This window comes from Phaethon aethereus, assembly GCF_964289735.1.
Source record: "Phaethon aethereus genome assembly, chromosome: 2".
NCBI lineage: Eukaryota > Metazoa > Chordata > Aves > Phaethontiformes > Phaethontidae > Phaethon > Phaethon aethereus.
In genome coordinates this window covers 147,631,237-147,656,931 of record NC_138582.1, presented here as the reverse complement: position 1 = coordinate 147,656,931, position 25,695 = coordinate 147,631,237, and the positions used below count along the sequence as shown (strand labels likewise).

General features: G+C 35.5%; 1 protein-coding gene across 7 annotated transcripts in view; it reads left to right on the top strand.

Annotated features, from left to right (window-relative positions):
- Positions 1–25,695, top strand: part of RUNDC3B (RUN domain containing 3B) — a 54,066-nt gene that overhangs the window by 8,940 nt on the left and 19,431 nt on the right. For 3 of the 7 annotated variants that reach the window (XM_081996862.1, XM_081996861.1, XM_081996859.1), the window contains exons 3-8: positions 6,649–6,782; positions 9,852–9,937; positions 13,498–13,587; positions 16,688–16,768; positions 18,181–18,349; positions 23,009–23,166. In XM_081996862.1, the coding sequence (XP_081852988.1) occupies positions 6,649–6,782; positions 9,852–9,937; positions 13,498–13,587; positions 16,688–16,768; positions 18,181–18,349; positions 23,009–23,166 (718 nt within the window). The remainder of the gene's footprint in view (positions 1–6,648; positions 6,783–9,851; positions 9,938–13,497; positions 13,588–16,687; positions 16,769–18,180; positions 18,350–23,008; positions 23,167–25,695) is intronic. The other 4 variants (XM_081996860.1, XM_081996857.1, XM_081996856.1 and 1 more) reach the window with 2 other exon arrangements.

The following is a 25,695-nucleotide window of genomic DNA, read 5'->3' as shown; positions in this document are numbered from 1 at the left end:
AATGTTTTAAAGCAGGGCGAACATACATAATATGTTTGTCTAGGGTAAGATAAATGGCTTCATTGTATCAAAGCTGTTAGGATCATCCCACAGCACTGTAGTTAAAAGGATGATCCAGTTTGAGAGTTTGAGTATATAGACTTTTACTTTCTTAAGGCCATAGCAAATAATTCTTAATGTTTAACTTCCTTTGGAAGTACTAGGTGAGGAAGGAAGAATTAAAAAAAAAAAGTATTTAATTTGCATTGTAAAGGACTAAGTTTACTTTGGTTAGAATATTTTTTCTGGCAACTGTCTTTTCTGACACTAAATATGTTTTTAAGGAGCAAAGCATAGTCTTGATGGAATATAGTGACTGTTGCTGCTTATTGGTTTCGTGTTCACATAGGATCCAGACAAAACAAAATGAGGAAGAAGGATAGGGGGAAAATTTTAAGGGGGAAAAATGTTCAACTACAGGGATTAGAATTTTATGCTTTTTTTGAAACCACTGCAATTAAGAATTCTGAAATAATAGTTTTCCAAGCCTCATCTTCCTGGCTGTTCTGCTAAAAATGCTAATTATAGCAATAGGAGCACCATTTTTAAATTTGTTTTTGGTAGGTAATTTATCTGATGTTGCCAGCTCCAAATAGAAAAAGGGTCATTGAAGCAACATTCATAGTGCTTTGGGTGGTTTTGTTGGTTTTTTTCTTTTTGGAGTCATTGAAGAATTTAGTTTGGAAAGTACCTTAGAAAGTCATCCAGTCCAACCTCTTACTTAAAGCAGGGCTGTCTCAGATTGCTCACAGCATTTTCCAGGCGAGTGTTGAAAGTCTCCATGACATTTCTTAAACTCAGTGCAGTTTGCTGCAGAATTCCACCCCCTCCCCCCGCCCCCTTTCTGTTTACCTTTCCCAGATATTGACCATGGTCTTCACCAGATCTTGTGGTCAGCCAGACCAGGACGTCAAGCAGGCAGAAAACTAATGACTTTCTCCATGGATGCACTTCTTTAACCCAGCTGATCATTTTCTTAAGAGTGGTTTAAATGTGGGTGTTTGCTTCATAATAAAATGAGGTCAGCATAAATATATCGGCTCACACAGCAGAGATCTGTGAACACTGCTTGAATGCAGGTATCTGTTCATGTGATAGAGAAAACTCAGCACATATGGCACCAAAATAGTTCCAAAAAAGGTAACATAATATGCCATGGCCAAAAAGCCACATCTGTACTACCTTACAGTTACATGTACAATGTGAGTAAGTAGCAGTGAGGAATAGGCCACTGTTGTTAGAAAAAGCAGTCTGGCCTCACAGCCTATTTTTGAATTGCCCTAAGGAAGAGAGAGAGAGTTTGAGTAAGCTGTGTTAACTGTCTTTTCAGGGATTGCAAGCAGTTGACTGCCTTCTGCTCTAGAAAATGGAGAGATACTTATCCCTGTACTGTGTAATACTATATCTGTAGTATAGCTGGTACTCCCTGGAAGTGCTGGATTTATTGTGAATGCAGAGTAGAACAAATATCGTAATGAGGAGGATATAAAGCATGTGTTCTTCCTGTCATTAAAATAAGCTGTGTGGCATGCCTGCTGGCAAGATATGATGCTATTGGACAGGACAATTGAAGATCTTGAAAATGTAGGCAAGGAAGAGTAACAGAATGAAGATGGGTGATTAATTACTCTTATTCCATTTCAGGAATAAGAATTTGCTTGGTTTTATAATACAACAGAGAGTAAGTGGTATTCTGAGTGGATACAGAGAGAATGTATTTGAAGGTCTCTGGACCAAATAAGACCTATAGTCCTGAAAGGGATTTTACAAATTTGTATACAAATGTATCTGTGTTTGATAATCTTTAAAGCAAGCTGGGTAATTTCAGGAACCATTTTTTCCCCCAGATAGTTGTTTGGAATTTGTTCCTTTCTTAACCGTTCTGTACTGTGGATATTAAACTGTATCTTGTAGTTCTCGTGGTGGTTTCTTGTTTTTGCTGCTGGCCACAGATCTTTCAGGTATATTTCCTGTAAGTGTCCTTTTTATCAGATCAGCTAAGTAAATATAGTTAGTGCAGAACAGGTAGGGTCATCAAAAAAATATTTGGCAACAGTACTTGGGATTTGATCACAGGTATATCCTAACTCATGTAATACCTGAAGTCAGTTCCAAGTGATGTAAGTCAATTCAAAGGGATGTATATATGGCCTTTACTATATCACAGTGTTGTATGGTTTTCTGCCTTTTCCCGTCACTTTAAATTAGTTTTAACTGAGTTAGTACTGAAGAACATTAATAAGTATTTTATGGCTATCATCTCAAACATATTTCTGAAAACTATTGTCATGTGTATGTACTTACTGACTTACTATATTTTCATTGTAATATTCTTTACAACAAAATGTGTTTATATCCAAACTGCTAGCCAGTGTGCATGCTTAGAAATAGTTTTGGTGTATAAATTCAGTGCTGTCACTGACAACGTATATAGTGTATCTTGCTTGGGACTTCTGTAATTTTTGCATATTGTGGTTACTGTGAGTGTACTTGTCATCTTATTTGCACTTACCTCCATAATGACAGAAAACACTATGCTGTACTGTGCTATTTTGACCCTTCCACAGCTTTTTTCCTGTATGTACATTCTGTTGTATGTATGCCTTTTTTCCGTATGTATATTTAGAAAGTATTATAAACACACCAAAACCTTCTGCTAGAGTTGCCCAGGGAAGCTGCTTGTCTCTATCTGATCTATGTTATTCCTAATTTTTAGTGACTGGAGTTCATTTGCTTGCTTTTCTTTTTTCTTTTAGAAAACTTACTATGAGTATTAAGCTTCTATGGTTATCAGTGCAGCTTCAGTGGAAAGATAAATATAATAATCCTCTTTCTTTCCTCATTCTATAAAATGTTCTGGTTTCATGCATCATCAATAGTCTGGTGGTAGTAATGGTAAATGGCTGTACTAGTGATGTCACTGGTAAATATTCAGTATTTGCACTTCTTCATAGTAAGGTAAATTATTAAATAATTTCTGAAGCAGTGGAAGACTTTTGTATCTGCAGTGCACAATTTATCCTCTCCCATATGGTTTTTATATTACTTATTTATTTTTAGGAGGAAGAAAAAAGCACTTATGACTACCTGCTATTTCATTGAAAATCTTTCTTTTTAAGCAATGAATATAGATATAGTTTATATTAATCAAAATTCCTTGAATTCTAATAATTCAAGCATAAACAGTGGTTAGAAAGGGAAAGGATATGAATTATGTCTGCACAAGGCAATTTGCACTTGCAGGTCTAGGTCACAGGGGAGGAAGCAGGGTTCTGTGAGTAAAGTGCAGCTTATAATGCTGCTTATCCTGAGAGAGACAAGTCTGCTGGATAAAATAGTTAAGGCAATGGAGATATAAAGGGGGTGAAAAGGTAGATTAAGGAAATAAGAGCTTAGGCACTACTATAGTGAAAAAGACAACGTCTAAGCACACAGCTGCTGTGACCCTTTATTTGGTGCAGTAATGCTATTAGCAGAATAGCTTTTCTTACTACACATGTAGTGACCTTATTACCGTTTTTGGCTAAAAAGAAATAGCATGGCTCTTGTGTAATTTGTGGTTTAGTTCATTCTTCTGTATAGAGAAAAAACTTAAATGAATTTATAATTGTCTTGGAGGAGGGTTTATGAACTACTGTAAATTTTTAATTTTTAATGACTCATTCTGTAGGCCCAAAATAAAAGAGTAGGTATCACAGAAATTCCTCAAAGGAATAGCATGCTAGTTTATTACCAACAAGTTGTATTAAAAGTTATTTTTTGCGGGATAGAAAAATTTGCTGCAAACTAAATAATACAGGGAAGTCTGAAGAAAACCTGCCTGTACCTTTGAGAATCCTAGTCATTACTACTTTGCAACTGTGAAACTTGAAGATACGAAATTAGGCTGTGAGTAGGAATCAAAGTGTTTAATGTGTTATTTGCGAAGAATTTCTTGGGCATGAAAAAAATCTGCAACAACTAGTGTTGTGGATATTTGTATCTAGTTGTCAGACTGAAGCAGAAATGGATTGATACAAATAAGTGCGTAGCAGTATTGAAAAATGTGGTGAAATAAAAAATTTTCACAATATTGTTTGTTTGCTTTGCAGTTCTGTAAACAGGACTTGAATTGATTTGAACAATGTTTAGTATTAAACATGCAGCTTCCATGCTTACCTAACAGTTTTGTTTGGCTGACAAAAACAGTAACATCATTCCTGTTGGGATAGCTGTCAGCTTCTGTGTCTTCTGATGACATACAGACTTTATGGCAAAGAACCACATATTCTTTGTCTTTTGGACCTCCCAGGAAAATTACTCTTTCTTTAAGAGGTACTTTGACAGAATATAGATTATATACTAAAATTAGCTTTCAAGTTATTAGGACCCTTTAGTAAAAGACCCAACGCCTTCAGTCTTTCCTCATGGGGCAGGCTCTCCAGCCCTTTGAACATCTTTGTGGCCCTCCTTTGGACCATCTCCAGTCTCTCCATATCTTTCTTGAATTGTGGGGACCAGAACTGGACACAGTACGCCAGGTGCAGCCTGACAAGCGCTGTAGTGAGAGCTATTTCATTCCTCATTCTTGAGAGTTCTCATTGCTGTGTACATTGAGTGAATAGAGGGCCAAATAGAACTTCATACACTGAAAGCTTTTAAAATTGTAGGGAATATACAGCTTAATACCTTATTTAGTAGTTCTTAAAATACATTCTGACTGCTCTCGGACAGTCTTTTCCAACGTTTTTCTGTGTATAGAATGATTAAGGAAGTTTTTCTTCAGATGGTGTTAATTACTGGAGTGTAGGCAAGATTTAAATTTATAGGGAGAAAATAGTGAAATATAGAAGTCCTTGGTTCACAAAAGGTCCTGAGCTGTCTGTGAGTTTCAAGTGAAGACAATTAGTTGGCACTGGAATTGGTGACACAAAGTCATCTTCACACTTAAATTGCATTTAATTTTGCAGGTATAATCCCTAGGGCAGAATTGTCTCTGATATGGTTAAGAATATGAAACATATCTGTAGCTTTTTGTGTCATTAAAATGCCATTGATTTTTTTGTTGCTGGCTGCTACACTTGGCAGTTCAACAAAAACAGTAAGTTTGTAAGAGCACTTACCTCATGGAAATTCTTTCATTTTAGTCCTTAGAGCTGAGAAGATCTGAATCTACAGTAACTGAAGCACCTTGGGATTTTGCTTTTCCTTTGGCATATTGAGTAGTATATATCAAGTCTTCCTGCTTTCTTTTTTTTATAAGTCTTTTATCAAGCTTTGAATTTAGTAAATAAATCCATGTGACGAAGTAAGCAGATGGACCACAAAGTCAAGTTACATGCACCCTCTAGGGAAAAAAACCACCACTTGAATTTCATAAGATCATAGAGGACAAATCTTTGACACCACTCTTCCTATGCTTGGAGATAAGTCATGCTAGATAAAAATATCTTTGTCATTATATTTTGACATTTTATTTTCAGTATGTATGATTTACAGTATTAGTCTAATATGTTCTTTCTTGAAATATGAGCTTTCTAACAGCAAAAGAATTAGAAGACTTTCTGATAAATAAGTAAAGTTTCAGAAGTACAGCTCAAGACTTGAAAAAAAATAAAATTAGCTTAACAATAAGATCTCATTTTATATGGAGAAAAGGTTTTGTATGTATGTAATAACGTCAGTCACCAGAGGGCAATGTTCATCTTACTTTTTACATACCTGTTCATAGCTGTGTGCTGTCCAGTCTGAAAAATAGGGCTGAGCTCTTGTGTCTTTTATGAAATTTATTTTGTGTGGAGTGGTTGCAAGTAGTATGTAATTTTGCTTTTCATTTTCTAACTGCAATACATTGCAAGGTGGAAAAAAAAAAAAAGAAGGATTTGATTAAAGCTTCAGAAGAGATATAGAGTTGCTCAACTCATTTTGGTCAGCTTCCCAAGGAATGACCTGTGTGTACTCAAAATAAATTGTGACTGCAAAACTTTTTGATTGTGCATCAATTTCTCTTTCAATGAAAGCACATTTTGAAAAATTCCAATCTGCTTCTAAAATAAAGATAACATTACCACAGCAAACAGTGGTCTATTTTTTATATATTTTATTTTTATATTATATATTTTATATTATATATAATTTTTATATAAAAATAATATATAAGTATTTTCTATATATTAGATATATAGGTTTTTTAAAAAAGAACAAAACTCTCTTTACTTGACTGGATTAGTGAAACACATGGCACCACCTAGAACAAACAATGGAAATACTTCTTGCATCATGTTTTTAAGTCACAACCGTGTGTGCTCTGTTGTGGTTTAAGCGTCCCATGAAGAACTCTTTGAGTATTATTATAGCATATGAATAAGGAAAAAACAAAAAAATACACATAAAATACACAAAAGCCCCAAACTTCTCTTTGTGCATTGGTTTCAAACCACGGTGAGCTGCATAATACAAGTGGGGTTTTTTTACACCTGTGAATGAATTTTCAGTAGGAATTTATGGACTTGCTAGTATAAAATCCTGTCAGTGCAGGCAACCTATAGGGGAGTATTTTAATTATGTTTATCTCCAATAAGCAGAGAGGGACGTTCATAAGTATTTATATATCTTGTATTTTGATTTAAGGTCAGATCACCTGGTTCGGCTATGAAAGTCCTCGTAGCTTCTGGGACTACATTCGAGTAGCTTGCCGAAAAGTCTCTCACAATTGCATCTGCAGTATTGAGAACATGGAGAATGTCAGTTCTTCTAGAGCTAAGGTAGGGAAGAGAAAGGTCAAATTTTTATTACATTGTTCTCTGTAAAGTATAACTGACATTTCTGTACCCAGAACAAAAACATATTACTAAGCTTGCCCCACAAAATTTTTCATTGTTTGAAATAGTTCATTTTTATATGTACCTAGTAAATATTTACTTTTAAAAATCCCACTTTTAAATCTGAATATGTTTCCTTTTATATTTATGTTATTCGGTAGTATAAATCTCAGATTCTTTATTCAGTGAGCATATTGTATTAGAAAATTATTGCTTTCACATTTTCAAACTTACATAATTTTTTGAAAATGCAGTACATTGAGGGAAATTAAGTTCGTGCGGGTATACCTAAAATTATTATTTTTAAATTGTAGAAATGTGATTTTTTTTTTTTTCCCCCCTAACCTAAGTCTCACTTTCTTTTGTATATAATTTATGCACTACTAGAAAAGGTGTGATCAGCTCTTGAGTTTGTTGCTATGATTGTGCAGGAAGCCTTTAATAGACTTATTTGCTAATAAAGATCCATCTTTTTAAAAGGTATATATAAAATGGCATCACAATTTCTGATTATAGATACGTTGGAAATGTTAAGGAAGTAACAACTTAATGTTTATATGCATATAAACTGAATAAGAATAAGGTTTAAACTGACTTATCATTAAATCTTAATACTGTGAGAAAATATAGACCAACATCTTAAAAAAAATGCTGTTGGACAGAGATTACAAGTTCCTTTTACTATATTGGAATGCTTTTCAACAGCTTGTATTTCTGTGTAAAGCAGCCTTGGTTGATAACTGAGAACCTTCTGACTTGAAAGTCTAAGTAGTATAGAAGGATGCACGAATTAATGTTCTTAATTCTTTTTATCCCTAAATGAATGAGAATCAGTTGTTTGAAGAAGTATCCAAACAGTGTTCCATGGCTATTTTAAAAATCCTGTAGTTCCAGATTTTTATTATACTCTGGATTATTCACAGTTGGTGGCATTAGTGAGGTGGAAACATTTAGCTTGTTATATACAAAAACTTTGTAGGTTTTTTCAGGGGCATGACTGTGGTTAATAGTTTAAATTACAGGTATTTATGCAACCACAGTTTTCTTCAATATGAGATGATGCTTAGATCAACCAGCACCATGAATGTAGTAGATCTTTGAGTGGCCATTCTGATGATCCATAGTATTGCAGAACTTATTTGCTGTGTCTCCTGTTGCTCCTTTCTTCTCTTATATAGACTCAGTTTTAAATTTTGTATAGTAAATGTATCTGTAATTCCTGTGAAAGTTTTGAAATACTTGGGATTCTATGGCAAAAAGCTATTGACTCATTTTCCTATCCAGAATATGACATTACTACTCCAGCAGCCAATGTACTGGAGTAGTAGACTGATAATTTAAGTCATGTAGCTTTTCTTCTTGCTAATATTGAGATCTGGAAATTCAGATATTTTGGAGAACTTATTTCCAAATACTTTCTGGAGAGTCATGTTCTAGAATCTGATGATTGTATTGCTTATATTTGAGTTTTATTTTAAAGGTATTTTTCAATTCCAAGATTTTAATAGATATGAATCTTTATATTCAGTAAATAATAAGATGCAAAACTATTTTCTGAAATACTTTTATAAATAAATTAAAATTTTATTTTACTCTGTGGAAAACTCCATGCCAAACAGTAAACAGAGAAGCTAATTTGTGCAGTGAGTGTGGAGAGCGATGTTGAATTTTTAAAGGTGCATGTAAGAGTTTTATGGATGTCTGTATCTGAAAAGGTTGGAGGCATGTGAGGACACAAATACCGGTGGTATGCATCAGTTTTACAGGTGGTCCAAATGGGTGTCTGCCTCAGCCTGGAAGCTGTTAGTAAGGGTTTGCCGGTGCTAGTTAGCCCTGCTTTCGCTGGAACTACATAGGCTTTAGACGTTAGCTAAGCAGCAGCATCGTCAGGGTTTGACTATTTCACTCATTATCTAAATAATTGCAATGTAAAGACAGCTATCCAAAAAACCATCTTTTTAATTTTAGTGCACTCTATGTTAAAGTTTTTGCTGTGCTATTGGTGTTTGTGAAAGCAATTTTTTTTGTTATTTAGCATCTGCCTATAGTATTATAAGGTTAGTTTGATCTAGGTCTACATAAATTAAAAGTAGGTTTATAATCTACTACAGGTGGGTTTGGTAGAACTTCTGTAGTGATATTCAGGTAGATGTCAATAAACACCAAATATACTAAGCAGAAAGACATCTTACTACTCACATAATTATTTTTAAGTTTATACGGGTTACAAGAAATGTTCCTGGTGTTCTCAAACTGCCAACCATAACTATGGCAGCCATTTGAAATATCTTTTTCTTGTAAACTATGTTCTTGTGCACTAGACCTGTAAACATACTGCAACATATATTCCTAAAGGTTATTTTTGAAGCTATTGGTGTTGTTCATAGAACTGTTTGAATGAAGTTTTGCTTTTGGACTACAAGTTCTAGGCCTCTTAGATTTAATTTCATTCCTGTATATTATGTGCACCTTCTATAATGCTGTCCTTACTGAGGGGAAAAAATAATTTATGCAAGTTGCATAATAAAAATATGTCACTGAGTTACTTTTTTTTTTTTGATCCCACAAATATTTGGATGAACGCAGATAATTAGTTCTTACTTAAATCATGTTGAGATTACTTGAATCACGTTGAGGTTACTGCTGCTTTATAGTGGAACCTATTGGATGCTTCCAGTACCACTGTCTTTACAACGAAAAGCTTTCTGCCCTGATCTGCTACCACTTATGCATAAGATTTTCAAAAGGCTGGTGTATATAATTAAAGCAAAATTATTTTTTTCTTTAAATTTTGGAGAACTTTATTTCACAATCAATTTTATTTGTAATGATGCATTTTTTATTTTCATTATTACTATAATGAAGTACATCTTAGCAACAATTTCTGTTTAGTGGTAATTTTGTTAATCAGTTCATTTTACCCAGATAAATCAACTGTATTCATTTTCAGATGTAAAATTAAGTGTTTCATTCTATAATACTTAAATATTTGACATCTGTTTCTTCTTGCAGGGTCGAGCCTGGATCAGAGTAGCACTTATGGAAAAGCATTTGTCTGAATACATTTCCACAGCTCTGAGAGACTTCAAAACAACCAGGTCTCTAAGACTTTTATTTTTGCAGTATTTTACCAAACGTTGCTTAAGTGAGGGACTTGGGTTTGGAAGTCAATGTTCCACTTGGTTTGTATAGGAAAGGGTGTCACTAGTAAAAGAGCTGTAATCCAGTAAAAGATATCTGGAGTTGGTATCAAGTGGTTGCATTTTAGCATGGGTAAAATTGCAAAACTGAAAACCCCTTTGTGATTTTAACAATGTGGAAATAAGTCTGGAATTCTTGAAAGGTCAAAAGAGAAGAAAACCTCTCTACAGAAGGAACTAATTCTGAAATTGTAGTGTGATAAAGGTAGAAGATGTAATGTTCCTTTCAAAATTAGGTATGGTTGACAGAAAGCCCTAGAGACTCAGTAAAAAATAATTTATATAGGAACTTTTCTTGAAGAAGAAAGGAAGAGAATTCCAGGAAACTTTTGAGAAATACTTGATATAATATGAAAAATGTGTAACAGATTTTTGTTGTACCTTCTAATGATAAAAGCCGTTATGGACAAGAATATGCTTGGTGATAGAAAAGATACTCTGGCAGTTTTAGACTGGTTCTAGATAATGTGATTATTATATGATGCTTTGTCATGTACCAAGTGTGTCTTGTAGATTTATGATTAAGTCATCTAACTATGAGTGAGTCTGTAATGTGTTGTGGTACCTTATGTTGAACTCTAAAAGTTTTAGACATACTGGATGGACTATTTAAACAGTAAGAATTTTGTCTGTAAGGACTTGTGTTCGTTTAGAATATTATTTCTGTTTGTAATACTATTTGTCCACAGATGTCCATATATTTTGCCAATGTTAAGGTGACTTGAAACACAACTAGGTAAATGTCCCATTTTATGGAAGTTTCCAGACCTGTCATCTTTATTTTACTCAGATTTGCTTGCATTTACAGTAGACAAGAAGCTCATAAAACAGAGATTTCTGGAAAAGATTTACTCATGTTGCCTCAAACTGAAAAGTCACTTGGGTTTTTGAGGGGGAGATGAGGAGGAAGAGGAGGCTCACAAGCTATGTAGTTAAGTAGTACATTCTTTGTCCCTGTTTGGTAGTGCGGTTTGTTTGCTAGTGGATAACAGCGGTATTATTTTATTAGCAGTTTTAAATTCATTTATTTGAACATGTTAATGTTTCATATATTTGAATGTTCTTTCAGTGGTATAGCTTTTGGAAACAATCTCTCTTACATTCCAAAAATAGTAAGTGCAAAGTTTGTTTTGAAGTAATATTTTAAATACTTCTAATGGAAATAAAAGTTACAGTTTCAGATCTTGGTAGTGTGGATTTCAAATCCACTACCAATAATAGACGTACTCTCTTTTCCCATGTGGGATTTTGGATACCTAATAAGTGGCCTGATTTTTTAGTGATGCTTTGCACCATTTATTTAGCATTTTAAGTTATGCATTGTGCTATATCTATATTTAATAATTATTTATATAAACTACAAATATCACATTACACAGGTGTGTATGTAGAATATGGGATTCATCTATCATACGGCTAGCTCTTTTTAAACCTTACTGTTGTGTTTAGGTGCCTGATCTTAAGACTAGTCTTTTAATGAAGCAACATATGCGGGACGTGCATATTACACTTGGAAGGGAGTTATATTAAGCATGGGCACACAATTATTTTTCTAACAAATTGGTCAGCACAGACTCTTAACTTAAAGTAGACTGTTCTGCTGTGAGATCACTGAGAGAAGATTTGTGAGTTTTCGGAAGGGACTGTTGTTGTTTTGGCTGGATTATTGTAGCTGGTTTAAGAAACATTGCCACTGTCAGGCTAACATCTGCATCTCACCATTACAAGTACACCCTGTCTTTTTTGTGTGATTACTTCCTAGGCACCATTTGACAAGATAAACTGAACACAGTACAGATTGGTACCTGGCAGTATTTTTACAAATGCCTGTGAAATAATTTGTAATCAGCTTGTACTGGGAGCACTGTTGTTAGTTCACAAATAAGAGTAACTGTACTGAATCAGACTGTAAAGTCCATCTAGCTCAGTATTCTGTCTCAACCAGTGGCCAGTTTAGCCTCCCGGTGCACTTCCTGAAGTTAAGAGGGTAGAGAGCTGAGTCTGTACATCATAACCTCAGTGTCAGTACTATAATCTCTGTCCTCCCACAAGAAGTCTTCCAGATTTCTTGCTTCCACTGAGAACATCCAAGGTCTTGGACAACTGGTTTTCTAAGAGCAAATGGATATCTGTTGAGAAACTGCAGAAGTGGGACTTCTGATGGTGTGCATTATAACAGTTCAATCTTTGGAGCTGTGCCCCAAAAGTGTCTTTTCTGGATGTTCACCAAGCAGCCAACTCAAGCTCTCACTGAGCCATCCCAATGCTTTCATGCAGTTCTTGAAACAGATGGAGTTTTTGGTAGGGCAGTGTTGCTGGTATTTGTCTGAAAGATAGGTTGCATTCAATAACCTGGCACCTTCTTGCAACTGTACATTGCTAGAATGTATAGGTGGACTGTGTGTCTTGGTTTCTGGTAAGTGACCTTTCAACCTTGTCTTTGGTACTGAACAGCTCTTGGTTTCCCTCTTTCTACATGTAACGCACAGGTGAATTCTAGTGACCTTTCTGCCTCTGCTGCTGCCAAGACTCCTTTAACGCAGAAATTAAAGTTGTGTGCTACTTTACTAAACAGACCAAATGCCTTTTACACAAGGCCATGCATGGCAATGGTGGGTCCTATTTACCTGCCCTGTGCATGGAACATTTCTGTCTAGAAGTAGCTTCCGTGGTAGCTGGGAGGAGAAAATTAGAATAAATGGGAGAGAATGGGGAGGTGGTGAGGGAATACAGATTTTTAAATTGTTGCTTTATTGGTCACTGTTCTCAAGCAGCCCTCACAAGTCTGCATATACCAGGGTATGAGAAGTGTATTCTGAGAACAAGGCATAGAGTTTTAAAACTTTGGCCAATAGGTATTTTACAATAAAAAGTGCTGTTAAGAAAACACTTGTTCTTTCAATAATTAAAATTTTAAATCTCAAAATAACTGGATGCAGCATGCAACTTCCCATCACGCAGTATTTTAAGAAAAAGTATGCTACCTGGAAAATAGCTGACATGTGAAAATATTTTTTTTAAATAATCAACTCCTAAGAATGAAAAGTGAATGCTGAATTTTTAAAGAGCCTGCAAGTACAATTGTGAGAGAGATTTTTTTTTTCATATGATGGAATAATAATTTTTTTTATATACATGACAAAAATTCTTCCTTTCAGCAGTAAAGATACCTTCATAATTTTATTTGCATCTTGTCCATCCTATTCTACTATTTCTTAGGGCTAATATTGTAAATTATTTTTGCTTCTGTCTAAATTTTTATGTGCTCTAAGATTGTGGTGGTTTGTGCTGTGCAGTCTATTGGTTTGCTTTATTTGAAATGAAATATGAATGCCTCCAGGGTTTACATGAATTGTTTTTATTTAAACTGGATTTCTTCAGTTTTCTGTTAACTATGAACAACATTATTATTTGGAAAAAAAATGGTATTAACTGAACTAATTTCTTTCTTATTGAAGGAGATTTTATGAGGATGGAGCAATTGTTCTTGGTGAAGAAGCAAATATGCTTGCTGGTATGCTGTTGGGACTCAATGCAATTGATTTCAGGTATTATATTTGCATGCTTCATAACAAAATGCTTAGGGAAATTACTTCTAAATTGATGCATTAGGGAGAACATTGTTAGATTCCCTTAATAGTTTGAGAGACAAAACTTAGGTGGGGGGGAAAGAGGAATCAAGAGAGACATCTTGAATGGCTCTTCTAGATAAGAAGAAAGTTATGCCATAGTTTATATAGCTGCATGATTACATGGTCTTTCTTTCAGGTGTCAAAATCCTGAAAGCAATCAGAAGTATAATTGCAGAAGATGTATCAGACTTATTAAGTGAAGCTTACAGACAATTGAATCTTTTAAAGTTATTTTTAAACTGAAAGGAAAACTGTGATTAAGTACATGGTTATGCTCTGGTACTCAGTGACAGCACTGTAACTGCATATGCGGAAGGTGTAGCTATCTTTAACTTTAGCGCTTCTAGATTTTAAAAGCTTAACCTACAAATGACAGTTTAATATTAATTTCTGTTGTAATTAACTTCAGCCAAACGCCAAAGTAATATCAGATTACATGAATTTGCCTTTGCAATCTCTAGCTAGACTTTTGTGTGCTTTGTTATACAACTAATTCTGTGTTTTGGGGTAATGAGGGTGCAATCATGCCCTAGATAATATAAAAAACATCTGGGGGGGGGTGGTGTATATATATATGTATATAAACAAACAAAAAAAACCCACAAAAACATCAGCAAGGTATAAAGACTAGAGTACCTATGAAAAGATCACACCTGGTTGGTGCAAGGCCTTCTTGATATGCTTAGTTGGGGCCACTTAGCCTGTTACAGAGCCACTGGGGAAGGGTTTCATAATACAGCATAGGGAAAAGGAGAGTGATAATGCTTTTCTCCAGTCTCCTGGCAGTACACTGTTAATATTTACCCTTCAGCATCAGTAATGCTTGTCAAAAACCAGTTTAGGAGATAAACTGACAGAAAACAGCACACAGTCACACTGGATGCAGTGATTCACTGTTGCCGAAGGTCTTTTGGAGGTTTACTCCCGCTTATGTACACTTATACCTGTTTTGAGGCTTGTTGGACTCTTCCATGAGCAGCTTAACTTGTTAAAGAGTTAAAAAAACATGCCTAGTAAGAAGATAAGATAGTTCTTCTGTTGTTAGGTAGTTTGGTTCATGGAAGCATCCTATTAAAGGCAAAGATGATGGGACCATAAAGCTTAGAGAAGAGAAGAAACAGAAACGATTGAGTAATGTCTTCCCTTTCTGGTGGCAGTGAGCATTTAGTTCAGCTGCCTCTGGAACTGCAGCTAGACTCTAAAGGGGCAAAAACCTAAAAATTCAGCTCTTGATGGCTGAACTAGCTCATCATGGAGTCCGATAAGTGCCAGTAGGGGAAAGGGAATGTCTGGTTAGGGGTTTATTAAAAACAAACACAAAACCAAAAAAACAGGGAGGAAGAGATTGAAAATGCAGGATAGCTTCTTTTGCCAGCATTTAGTCATTAGAATGGCCTAACTGCTTCCTCAACATATGTTCTGGGGGAACAGAAATGTGCTGCAGGATGATAAAAGAGCTAGCCTTGTGTACAGCAAAATCAAATCTTACCAGATTTTGTTACTTTAAGCTTTACACTATATGAAATTAAACGGCTTCTGTATTAGTACTATATTTGGAAGGACTATAGCTATACAGGAATAAGCAGCATAGCAAGAGTAGGTCTGCAGTATGTAATCCTCCCAGAAATAGTCATCAGTTGATTGTGTTTGTCTTGCATAAGCTTCAGTGGTACATACTACTGGTATGAGAGTAGTTTGTACTACCAGTTGTTCTTCCTTTGTCCTCTGATTTCTAATGTAAGCATATTTAAAGGTATCTGTTAATGTATTCAGAGTAATGACTGGTTCTCATTGGAAACATTTAAATTTTTGTGAATGGCAGCCTTTAAGAGCCTAGAAATTTTCTGGGCGAAATAGGAACATAGTCCTACAGGAGCATTTTTATTGTGCCACATATAATTCATAGTATTGTGGTTTGAATGACTGAGAAGCTGTAGCCATTCTTTGCATGTTATATTTCAGATTTTTTTTTCAGTTCAGAGTCTGTTATAAATGTTGACTGGCTTATCTATGTAGAACTGTAAAAACTTTGGAGTGGAGGTGAAGGAACCCAGGTGAGAACAGAATCTAATTTTTTTTTCCTTTCTCACAGCAATGTGGAATTATGTATCCACTTCAAATAATTGTGGTTTTGCAAGGGTGTTTTTTGTTGTTTTCTTTGCTTTGCTCTTCTTAGGGAGGAAAAAAACGTTTCAGATGTACTTGTCAAATACGACCTAAGTGACTGCATTGTCAAAATGTCACTTCGCAATGATGTTGACAAAAGCTGTATCTTACTAGAATCTGTTTTTTGATGACAGAGATAAGGAGGAGTGAGTAAAGTGAACCTTGTGGAAGCATAATTAATTTTGTCCCTTCTGTGGTAATTAAACATGATTCAGATACAATCTTTCATATCCAGTACAAAAAGAATACAATGTACATGAGAGCTTTGTAAAGCTACAGCCGTTTAAGAATGTTTTCTGAAAGTTAGTTTCATTAGTGTTCCTCATCTTCCTGCAACTCAACACAAGGAAGTATTTGCAAGCAGAAAGAGTGAAATATTTTTGAGAACTAACATTTGACTATAGTAGCATAGTTACATAGCATTCTGCAAACACTTTAAATGAGCTTAAATACTGAAGATTCCAAGCTCAAAGCTCATCCATAGCTCTTCTGTTTCTCTTGGTTCAGCTAACTTTCCTTTTCCTGTTATTCCCTTGCAATCCATCTGTATTTTCAGAATAAAAGTGAATATTTAAAAATTAGGGTTTATACCACTGCCTGATCTATTCCTTGATTATGTGGAATTGCTGTTTGTTGGGGTTTTCATTATCCTACAGTATGCTCAATGACTCTCATTTAATATTAAAACATTCTAGCTTGGCTGAGTAGGATTTCAGTGTTAAATATTCTAGGCCCTTCTTATTACCAAAATATTAAGAAGAATCAAATTTCACATTGGTAACATTCAACTGTCACTGTCATTTAATTTTTTTGTTATAATCTTATAGGTTTTTTTTGTTTGTTTTATCAGTTTTTGTCTGAAGGGTGAGGGATTGGATGGCAGCTTTCCAGCCGTCATAGATTATACACCGTACTTGAAGTTCACCCAAAGGTACTTTTTATCTTTACACTGCTTTTTAAATTTTATTTCATTGGAAAAACTTTATACTGGGCCTCTTACTTTTCATTTCACATTCAAAATTTTATCCATCTCTAAATACAAACGTATACACTCACCTACTTTGCTTTTCCTGGTGGAATTATTACATGACTCATCAGCATGAGTCATGCTAACTTTGTTTACTTGTATTAGAATCACAGTTCAGCAGGAAACAAATTTTTTATTTCCTTTGAAGATCCTCAGACCAAGCTGTCCTTTCTCTTGGGCCTTTTCTGTGTAGCCATAAATTTAAAAGTAGTTATTTTATGAATAAAAATTATATATGCCCTGGTAAATGATAAGGTATAACAGATGAGCAGTTAGCACATAATAGAAAATCATGACCAGTTGCATATATAATCTCACCTCCCAGCTACATTTTGCTCCTCTGATCAGCCATATGGTTAATGATAAAAGGAATGATTTCTGTCTAACTGATCAGATAGCAATTTTGCATCTCCAAAAAGCATGGAGATTGATGGGATGTGTTCTGTTGTTAGGTTTGCCAAAATGAAGAAAGCAGTTGGGAGTTAGGAGCAGTCTTGAAGATATACAAGCGAACATGAAACATAGTTTTTCTCTTGAAGTTCCTATTAGCTTACATGGTAGTGACAAACTGCATGATTCAGTCAAAGCAGAATTTGCATCACAGCAGGATCATGGGGTTGCAGGAATCACTACTTAAACTAGTAAATGCTGTTAATGTAATGGAAATCACAATTGTAAGGGAAGATTTCAAACGGCTATTGGGATAAATTAAAATTCTTGTCTTTGAGACAGATGTCTGAATTCTCTGGCATACATTGATTCTGGATGATATGGAGATATTTTAACAATGAATCTGCATACTACATTGGGAGATACTTATGTTCTGTGAAATAACAGGCACATGGTCTTTGCTATAATCATAACTAGACATTATCATTTAAATTTACTATGATTTAACATAACGCCAGTCACTTTTTTTATTTTTCTGTTTTTTGAGAAACAAATACAATTTCTTTTCAGATACTACTCTTTGCCCTGAATTTGTGAAGGAAAGATTAAGTCAGCACTTCCTTAGATAGCATATTGTAATGCATTGGCCCTTTGTATTCCAGAGTATCCCACATACAGTTGTCTGACTTGCCTAAGACAACATGACTAAGATCTCAAGCAAATCTTTGCCCATTCTTTAGGTGGCTATACAAATAAAAGCTTGAAATATAAGTTGTATGTGGTGATCTATGCTATACCAACATTTCAATTCTTTTTGGTTTACAAAGCTTTAGATATCTTTAAGAACTGTGGTGCTTTAATTTCAAGGGGAATTTGCGTTTTAACAAACACAGCTTTTCACTTGGCTAATAAATATGATCCTTCAGTTCTGACAGCATCAGCAGTGATGAAGAAGAGCTAAGAACGCTGGGCAGTAGTGGCAGTGAAGGCAGTACTCCAGAGAACATTGGTCCTCCTTTCATCATGGATGAAAACAGTTGGTACAACAAATGCAAAAGGGTAGAACAGAAGTACCGGCTTGCACTGGAACAGAAGGTAAAAGCTTAGTCTTGGGGCGGTGGGGGTGATGGAGCCAAAGCTCATCATCAGCCAACTGATGACATATCCATTTAAGTGGATTTCTTTGAATCAAAAGGCAGAAAAAATATATTAAATATTATTTAGCTTCATATAAATGGTCTTAAATTTTACCATCCTCAGAGTATTTAAGTATCTTTGCCCATTGATTTGAGGGAAAAGAGGTTTGGAGAGGTAGGAAAGAGAATAATAATTTGGACATCAGATTTCACAAGCTTTGGCTTCTTTTTCCAATCTCAGAGTTACAGGGAGTGTATCTCTCAAGCTGTTAGGTTGTGAGCTTGACGTGAATATGACTGCCTGGATGATTTTCCTCTTTCTTAGAGGCCATAGAATTTTGTTCATATAGGTGGACTGCCAGTTGAAGGCTTTTATAATGATAGTGATGTTAAACTTTAACATTTAGTCCTGCAGTAAACACAAATGATCAGCAAAGTAATCCGTCTAAGAAGGAAAAGCAAAACTATCTTTTCAGTGACACTGAGATGGGTTTTTAGAAAGTACATAGTTTTAAGACCTGCTTCAAGCTAGAATGGGAAAAAAAAGGCATGTGTTTGAATTTAATTTTAATAATTTAGGTGGCATATCAAATGTTATTATAGAAACCGATTTTCCACCACCCAGTGGCTGTAGCAGCAAATGGAGGTTTCAGTTTATTCATGAATCTAAGATCTGGAAACATTTCTACTCCATAGGAAGTTATTTACTGAGTATGTCAAATTTTTGAGCAGTACTATTTTAGTGAGTCACATTATTCTTTGTAGCATTCTCTTAATGAACTGCCATTTTATATAGTCACCTAACGTAGGGGTGAATTCAAGTCAGTTTTATGATAACTCTTTGAAAACTTTGGTGCATTTAATACAATTTTAAAAATGACAGCTACTCTGACAGCCGTTGACACTTTCCTAATTGTCCTCCTTTAGAATGCCTACTTGACAGTTGCAGCAGCAAAATAACTTTTTTATTCCCACAAACAGAAAATTTTCCATTGTCTAAATTTCATTTGGGATGTGCCTGCCAAATTTTTATTTAATTCACTTCAACTATGCAACATTTGTTCTATTATAACTTGAACAAATTACTGTTAAGAGGTTAGTTGGACTATGGAGTAGAGCTCCTTTCCTGAGTGTTCTCCCTTTTCACGACCTTTATCATGGCAGCAAGTTGCAGCAACAATCAAGTCACACACAGTGCAGTTGGTACCAGTTAATCAGAGACAGAGAGTTTTCTTTCAGATAAAGGGGCTTTCTGACATTCTGTGTGTTGGGAAAATTGATGTTTGTGACAAGACGATCAAGTTGAAAATAACGTATTTTTAGTAACCGATATAGTGAGTCTGATATATACTTCTTTTGCTCTACTGTCATTCACTTTGTGCAAACAGTGATAAATTCCTTTTGTGCCTCCTAAGTATGGGTACTGCAGTCATTAATAGCACAGGTGAATGATGTTTACCAGGGTCACAATATGACAAGTGATTGGATTTCAGCTAAGATAAAGGTATCTGTATCTTCTGAGTTGTGTGAATGGTAGCATAGGGTCAGGTATTATTTTAGCAAGGTAAATCCTAGCATTGCTTTATTAGATCAACAATGCTATGTTGGTTTAGACCAAGAACGCTTGGTTATCTTGCTATCTTATCTTGGATATTTGCCCAAACTAGATGTGGAGAGAAGAATAGAAACAAAGCAAATGTATATGCAGTGGTTTTCCTCTAATACTTTCTTGGCCAATTCGTATCAGCTCAAGGACTTCCTGAAGCTGATAAGGTTTGTCTGTTTGGTAACCCGTGATGGATCTCTCTTCCAAATACTTGTCAAATATCCCCTTGACCTCATGTAAATTTTTAGCATCCAAACCACTTTTTGGCAAAACATTCTGCATATCTACCATCTGTTGTGTGAAAAGCCACCTCCTTTTCTGTCTTTTGAATCTAGCTCCTACTAGCTTCATTTCATGCTGCCTAGCTCTTGTATCTTAAAAAATTATCAACAGTCACTTCCTTCCTGCCCTCTTCAGGCCACTCTGGAAATGTTTTTTCTTTTCCAAGTTGTCTCTTGTCCAGATTAATGAGTCATAGTTTACACATTTGTTACTTACGTGGAAGTTATCCCTTCCCTGTTTTGGAATTGTGTAAACTGTTCACTTTTGTGTTAGTAAACTCATAAATTCTTTGTGTACTGTGTATACTGGAGTTTTGTATGCTTTTACTGGTGGGATGATGCATCTCCTTGTCATTATAGATAGATAATTATCGTGGTTTAGCCCCAGCCGGCAACTAAGCACCATGCAGGTGCTCGCTCACTCCCCCATGGTGGAACATGGGAGAGAATCAGAAGAGTCAAAGTGAGGAAACTCATGGTTTGAGATAAAGACAGTTTAATAGGTAAAGCAAAAACCACACACACAAGCAAAGCAAAACAAGGAATCCATTCACCACTCCCCATGGGAAGGCAGGGGTTCAGCCATCTCCAGGGAAACAGGATTCCATCACAGGTAATGGTTTCTTGGGAAGACAGACGCCATCACTCTGAACGTCCCTCCACCCCTTCCTTCTTCTTCTTTGTCCCAGCTTTATATACTGAGCATGATGTCATATGGTAGGGAATATCTTTTTGGTCAGCCTGGGTCAGCTGTCCTGGCTATGTCCCCTCCCAACTTTCTGTGCACCCCCAGCCTTCTTGCTGGCAGGCCAGTACAAGAAGCTGGACTGTCCTTGACTACTTAGCAACAACTCAAAACATCAGCACCTTATCAACATTTTCTCATCCCAGATCCAAAACACAGCCTCACACTAGCTTCTATGAAGAGAATTAACTCTACCCTGGCTGAAACGAGGACAATAATAGATATAGATAGTATTTACTGTTCATAGTATTCTGTTTCTGATACTGATGCTTTATATCTAAAATTGTTTTATAAAATGTGTTTGATGTTTCTGTGAGGCAGGAAATTTGTGTATGTCCTAATGCATCATTTTGTACTTTCAAAGCACTACTTAGAACTCCAAGGAGTACCTTAACAGTCAAGATAACAGTAACATTTGATGGGTCATAACTAGGCATGCTGAGAAGATCTCAAGGTTCCTTGGAACTTGTACTGAGACTAAAATAAATTCCTATCAAATAGAAATATATCCAGTGTATAGAACTGTATGTAGTCACATGTAGAATCACAGAATAGTTGTGACCTCTGGAGATTGTCTAGTCCAACTCCCCTGCTCAAAAAAAGTAGACTAGAGCAGGTTGCTTAGGGCCTTGTTCAGTTGGGCTATGAGTATCACTAGGATGCAGACTCCCCAGCCTGTCTGGTTAACCTGTTCCAGTGTTCATTTAAAACTTGGAAAAAAACTTTTTTATTTTTACATTTAAATAGCATCCTATATTTTAATTTGTGCCCGTTGCCTTTTTCACTGGATACCACTGGGAAGAGTCTGACTCCATCCTCTTTACATCCTCCCCTTAAATATTGATACACATTGATACAATTTTCTTCCTTCCCCTCTTCCCTCTCCCCCAACCCTGGACTGGACAATCCTAGCTCTTTCTGCCTCCTCTCATATAAGAGATATTCCAAACGCTTAATTGTCTTTGCTGGTGAATTACATAAGTAATATTTTACTGACCAGCTAATGTGAAACCTATTTTCTTACTCAACAGGACTGTACCTGTTCTGTGTCTATGAAAACTACCTTTTAATGTGGGCACCTGTGAAAGAGCTACACACTTTTCCACAGGCTTCAAGGAATGTGCAAAATATTGATGCAGTGTAGACTTCTTGTATCCAGCTTTAACTAAGCCTTGATAAGAACTTACTAGGATCTGACATGCTGAGACTCTGCTTGAAGAAGAAAAAGAACTAGCTGCTTAGTATTGTAACCAGATGTGTAATTTGTGAACATACTTTATAAGCAGCCTGCTGTCACAGCTGCTATTAAATACACTGTGGATTTTTGTAAATGACTAAGTGGTTGGGGTGTGATTAGGACTACAATGACATAAATGCCCATGCACGTTCCAGCTGTACATGTCCAATGTTACTAAAAGGAGTGACCTTCACAGGTTGTCCTATCTTATGCTTTACTGTAGATGAATATTTATTTCAGTAACTTTCTTCTTTGTCATGTTAATGTGTGATGCGATATTGCAGTTTTTGAAGAAACTTTAAAGTAATGTTGGATTTTTTTTATAATGATTCTGGATCCCTTTCATTAGCTATACAGATCCATACAGATACATTCTACTCTTGTCCTTCTTATGCAATATCTAACATCTTGCATCTGTGAAGGCATAGACTGATGATCTTTTTCTTGTACTACTGACTGATCCATGTCATTTACAAAAAATGAATTAGTGTTTCATGCTGGTTGCATTCCTGTCTCATTGTTTCACCTATTATTCTGTTTCTCCACAGGAATATAAATAAGTACATGATTTTTTTGGTACCTATTAGGAAACATCATACTAATCTTAAGTCAATTTACTAGTCTGTTTAAAAATTTTAAAAAACCTACAACAAAGCCAAAGTAGAACTGTATACATCCCCAAAAATGGGAACATACATAATGAAAATTTTTTTATATGCTCCTTAAGGCTTTCTAACACTTATTTCCAGGGTTACCTTGAAGAATTGGTACGACTCAGAGAAAACCAGCTATCTGAATCTGTCTCACAGAATAAACTGCTGTTACAAAGAATTGAAGATATGGATCTAGCCCATAAAACGGAGAAGGAACAGCTGGAATATATCATTGTGGAACTGCAAGACCAGTTGTAAGTTAGTATAATGGAGAAATGTTGTTAGAGCAGTATTACTTAATTTATTTAATTTATTTAACTATACAGTAGGAAGAACATCTGGTCCTCTGGAAATGAGTCAAACTTCTTTATGAAATTGATGTATTTTAGCTGTTTTTTTCCTGAAAAGTCTTATGTTCAGAAATGGCTCCCCTAAAAACTGCAGTAGTTCAAGACAGAATAATTCTGGGATTTTTTTTTTTTTTTTAGATCTGAAATAGCTTATAGCAAACTTGCTTAAATTTTTAACACATTTTTATAAAATGTTCTTACTTCCAGCTTTAAGCCTACCCTTTTAAAAAATGTACTGGAAGCAGCTTCCTTTTGAACACTGTTTTTAAAATGTTAGACAGGAGAGGATAAAGAAATATTTATTTTCTTTGTATAGATTCTATTTTATTTGTGTGGGGCTCAGACACAGTAAAAGTTCATCTGGTAGTCCTAAAAATATTCAAACTGATGAAACAGTTTGCTAGTCACTCTTCAGTGTGAGGCAAAATGCTAAAACAACAGGAAAAGGCTTAATTTTTTTTCAGTGGCATATATGACTCCTAACATGATAAATATTCAAATATTTTATGATCTGTACATAGTTTATCCCCCCAGTCCTGTCTTTTGGGTAGGGAGGTACTATCGTTTTGCAGAGACATTCCCTGGTAATGTTTAAAGACCCAGATAGATGGATCATCACTGTGTGATGACAAATTGCCACAAGACTCCTATAGTATGCATCTGCAGTAATTGTTTGTTCCATTCTGTTCATAAAATACAAGATAAGTTATTCTACCTTATAACTGGAATAATTTGTATGTGTCTGGGCGCTGAAGTAAAATAGAAGTCATCTACGGCCTTCGAAACAATCCAGAATGAACAGGATACAAAGATAGTATTGGGTTACTTTGGTTCGCTCTGCCTAACGTCTCACAGAGACACCACCCAGAAGGGTCTTTTCTATGCAGTAAAAAATTCTTCTAGCTTGTAAACAAAGCTTTTGTTGCTTTTTTACTCTTTCCCCTCTCTGTCTTGTGGTAGATCTTTTTATTGTCAGCGCCTTAAATGGGTTTTATGAAAATCCTCAGGAATACAGCATTTGCATTTTATTCATGCCAATTTCAGAGTTAAGGAAGAAAAAAGACATTTTTCCAAGTCTTCCCCCACCTTGCAATTGCCTGTAAGGTTTTAAGAGATATCTATTCTTGAGTTCTTTTCTGAGCTTACTGATATAGCTAATGATTCATATTATACTTCTTTGGCCTCCCTGATTATTTGGGGGAGGGGGGGGCCTGGGGAGGAGGTTTTGAATGTTAAGACCTGCTGGTAATTTTTAGCTAAGCTATATGCAGTCAGATTGTTCTAAAGACCTCAGTCTTTGGGGGTTGATTTTGTTTGCTATCTTGCTTATGTAAAGGCTCAAATTGTGGAGCAGTTTCTGTTGTATCCTGACACTGTGTTGTTGTATAGCTGTTTATGAGATACTGCAGTCAGGAGCCTGGACTACACTAGTTTTTTTGAGAGCGAGGTATTTGCTGTGAGTGTAGCATGCCTGTCAGATGAACTCTTCTTGAAGTGTGTTAGGAACTCATAGTTCCTAACTGGGGACGGGGAAGGGAAGAAATATTCCTAGCATCAGGTTTCTGATGCTGCACACCAGTTCTAACTGCCATCTTTTAATCATTCTTTCATACTTGTTTTTCTGGGTTTTTTTGGGGGTTGAGGGGGGAGGTCTTTTTTTTTTTTTTTTTTTTTGTTATTCTGACCAAGGGTGACCTGGCAGCAGAATATGTTGTATCACTAATGTGTCTGTAATGAGGCATGAGTTTTGGCCAATTGCTTTTTATGGCCCAGCTGTTTTAGAATGGTGTTCATGGAATTCCAAATCTTAGTGTTTTGTTCCCCTACCATTAGTAGCATTTTGCAGTCTGAATGTATACTGTAATCTTTTGGAATTCTTTACCAGCAGCTAAGAGCAAGTTGGGATTGTAATCCTGCCCAAGGCATATTACATTACTGTTTGTAAAACACTTTGAGATCTGATTTATGATCATTTGCTGTGTAATGGAAACTATTATAAATAAACATTCTCTATTTTCTTTTTAATGATGGTTTTCTATTCCACTCGCGGTTGTTGTTAAGGTAGCAAGTTCTACTGCTTTAAACTTCTGTTGAGTAAGTATTTGTTTTTGTTTCCAAAAAGGTATTTCACAGGCATGTATGTCAAAATGTTTTATGTATGTTCTCAATGGATTTGGGCAGAATCTGAGTCTGCCTGCCTGCCTCTTTTCCTCTTCAAAAAAAAGGGGGAGTGGGGAATAGAGATCTGACTTTATGTATATGTTGTTATTGTTGCTGACTTGGAAAACAGATAACACCTAGCGATCAACAAGGCCTTCAGGTTATAAATTATGTTACCTACAGAGAAACTTTTCCATATTCACATTTAATAAGGCAGTTTTTCTGTAAAGCATGAAATAAATGTGGAGATAGACGATTGGAGAAACTTGGAAG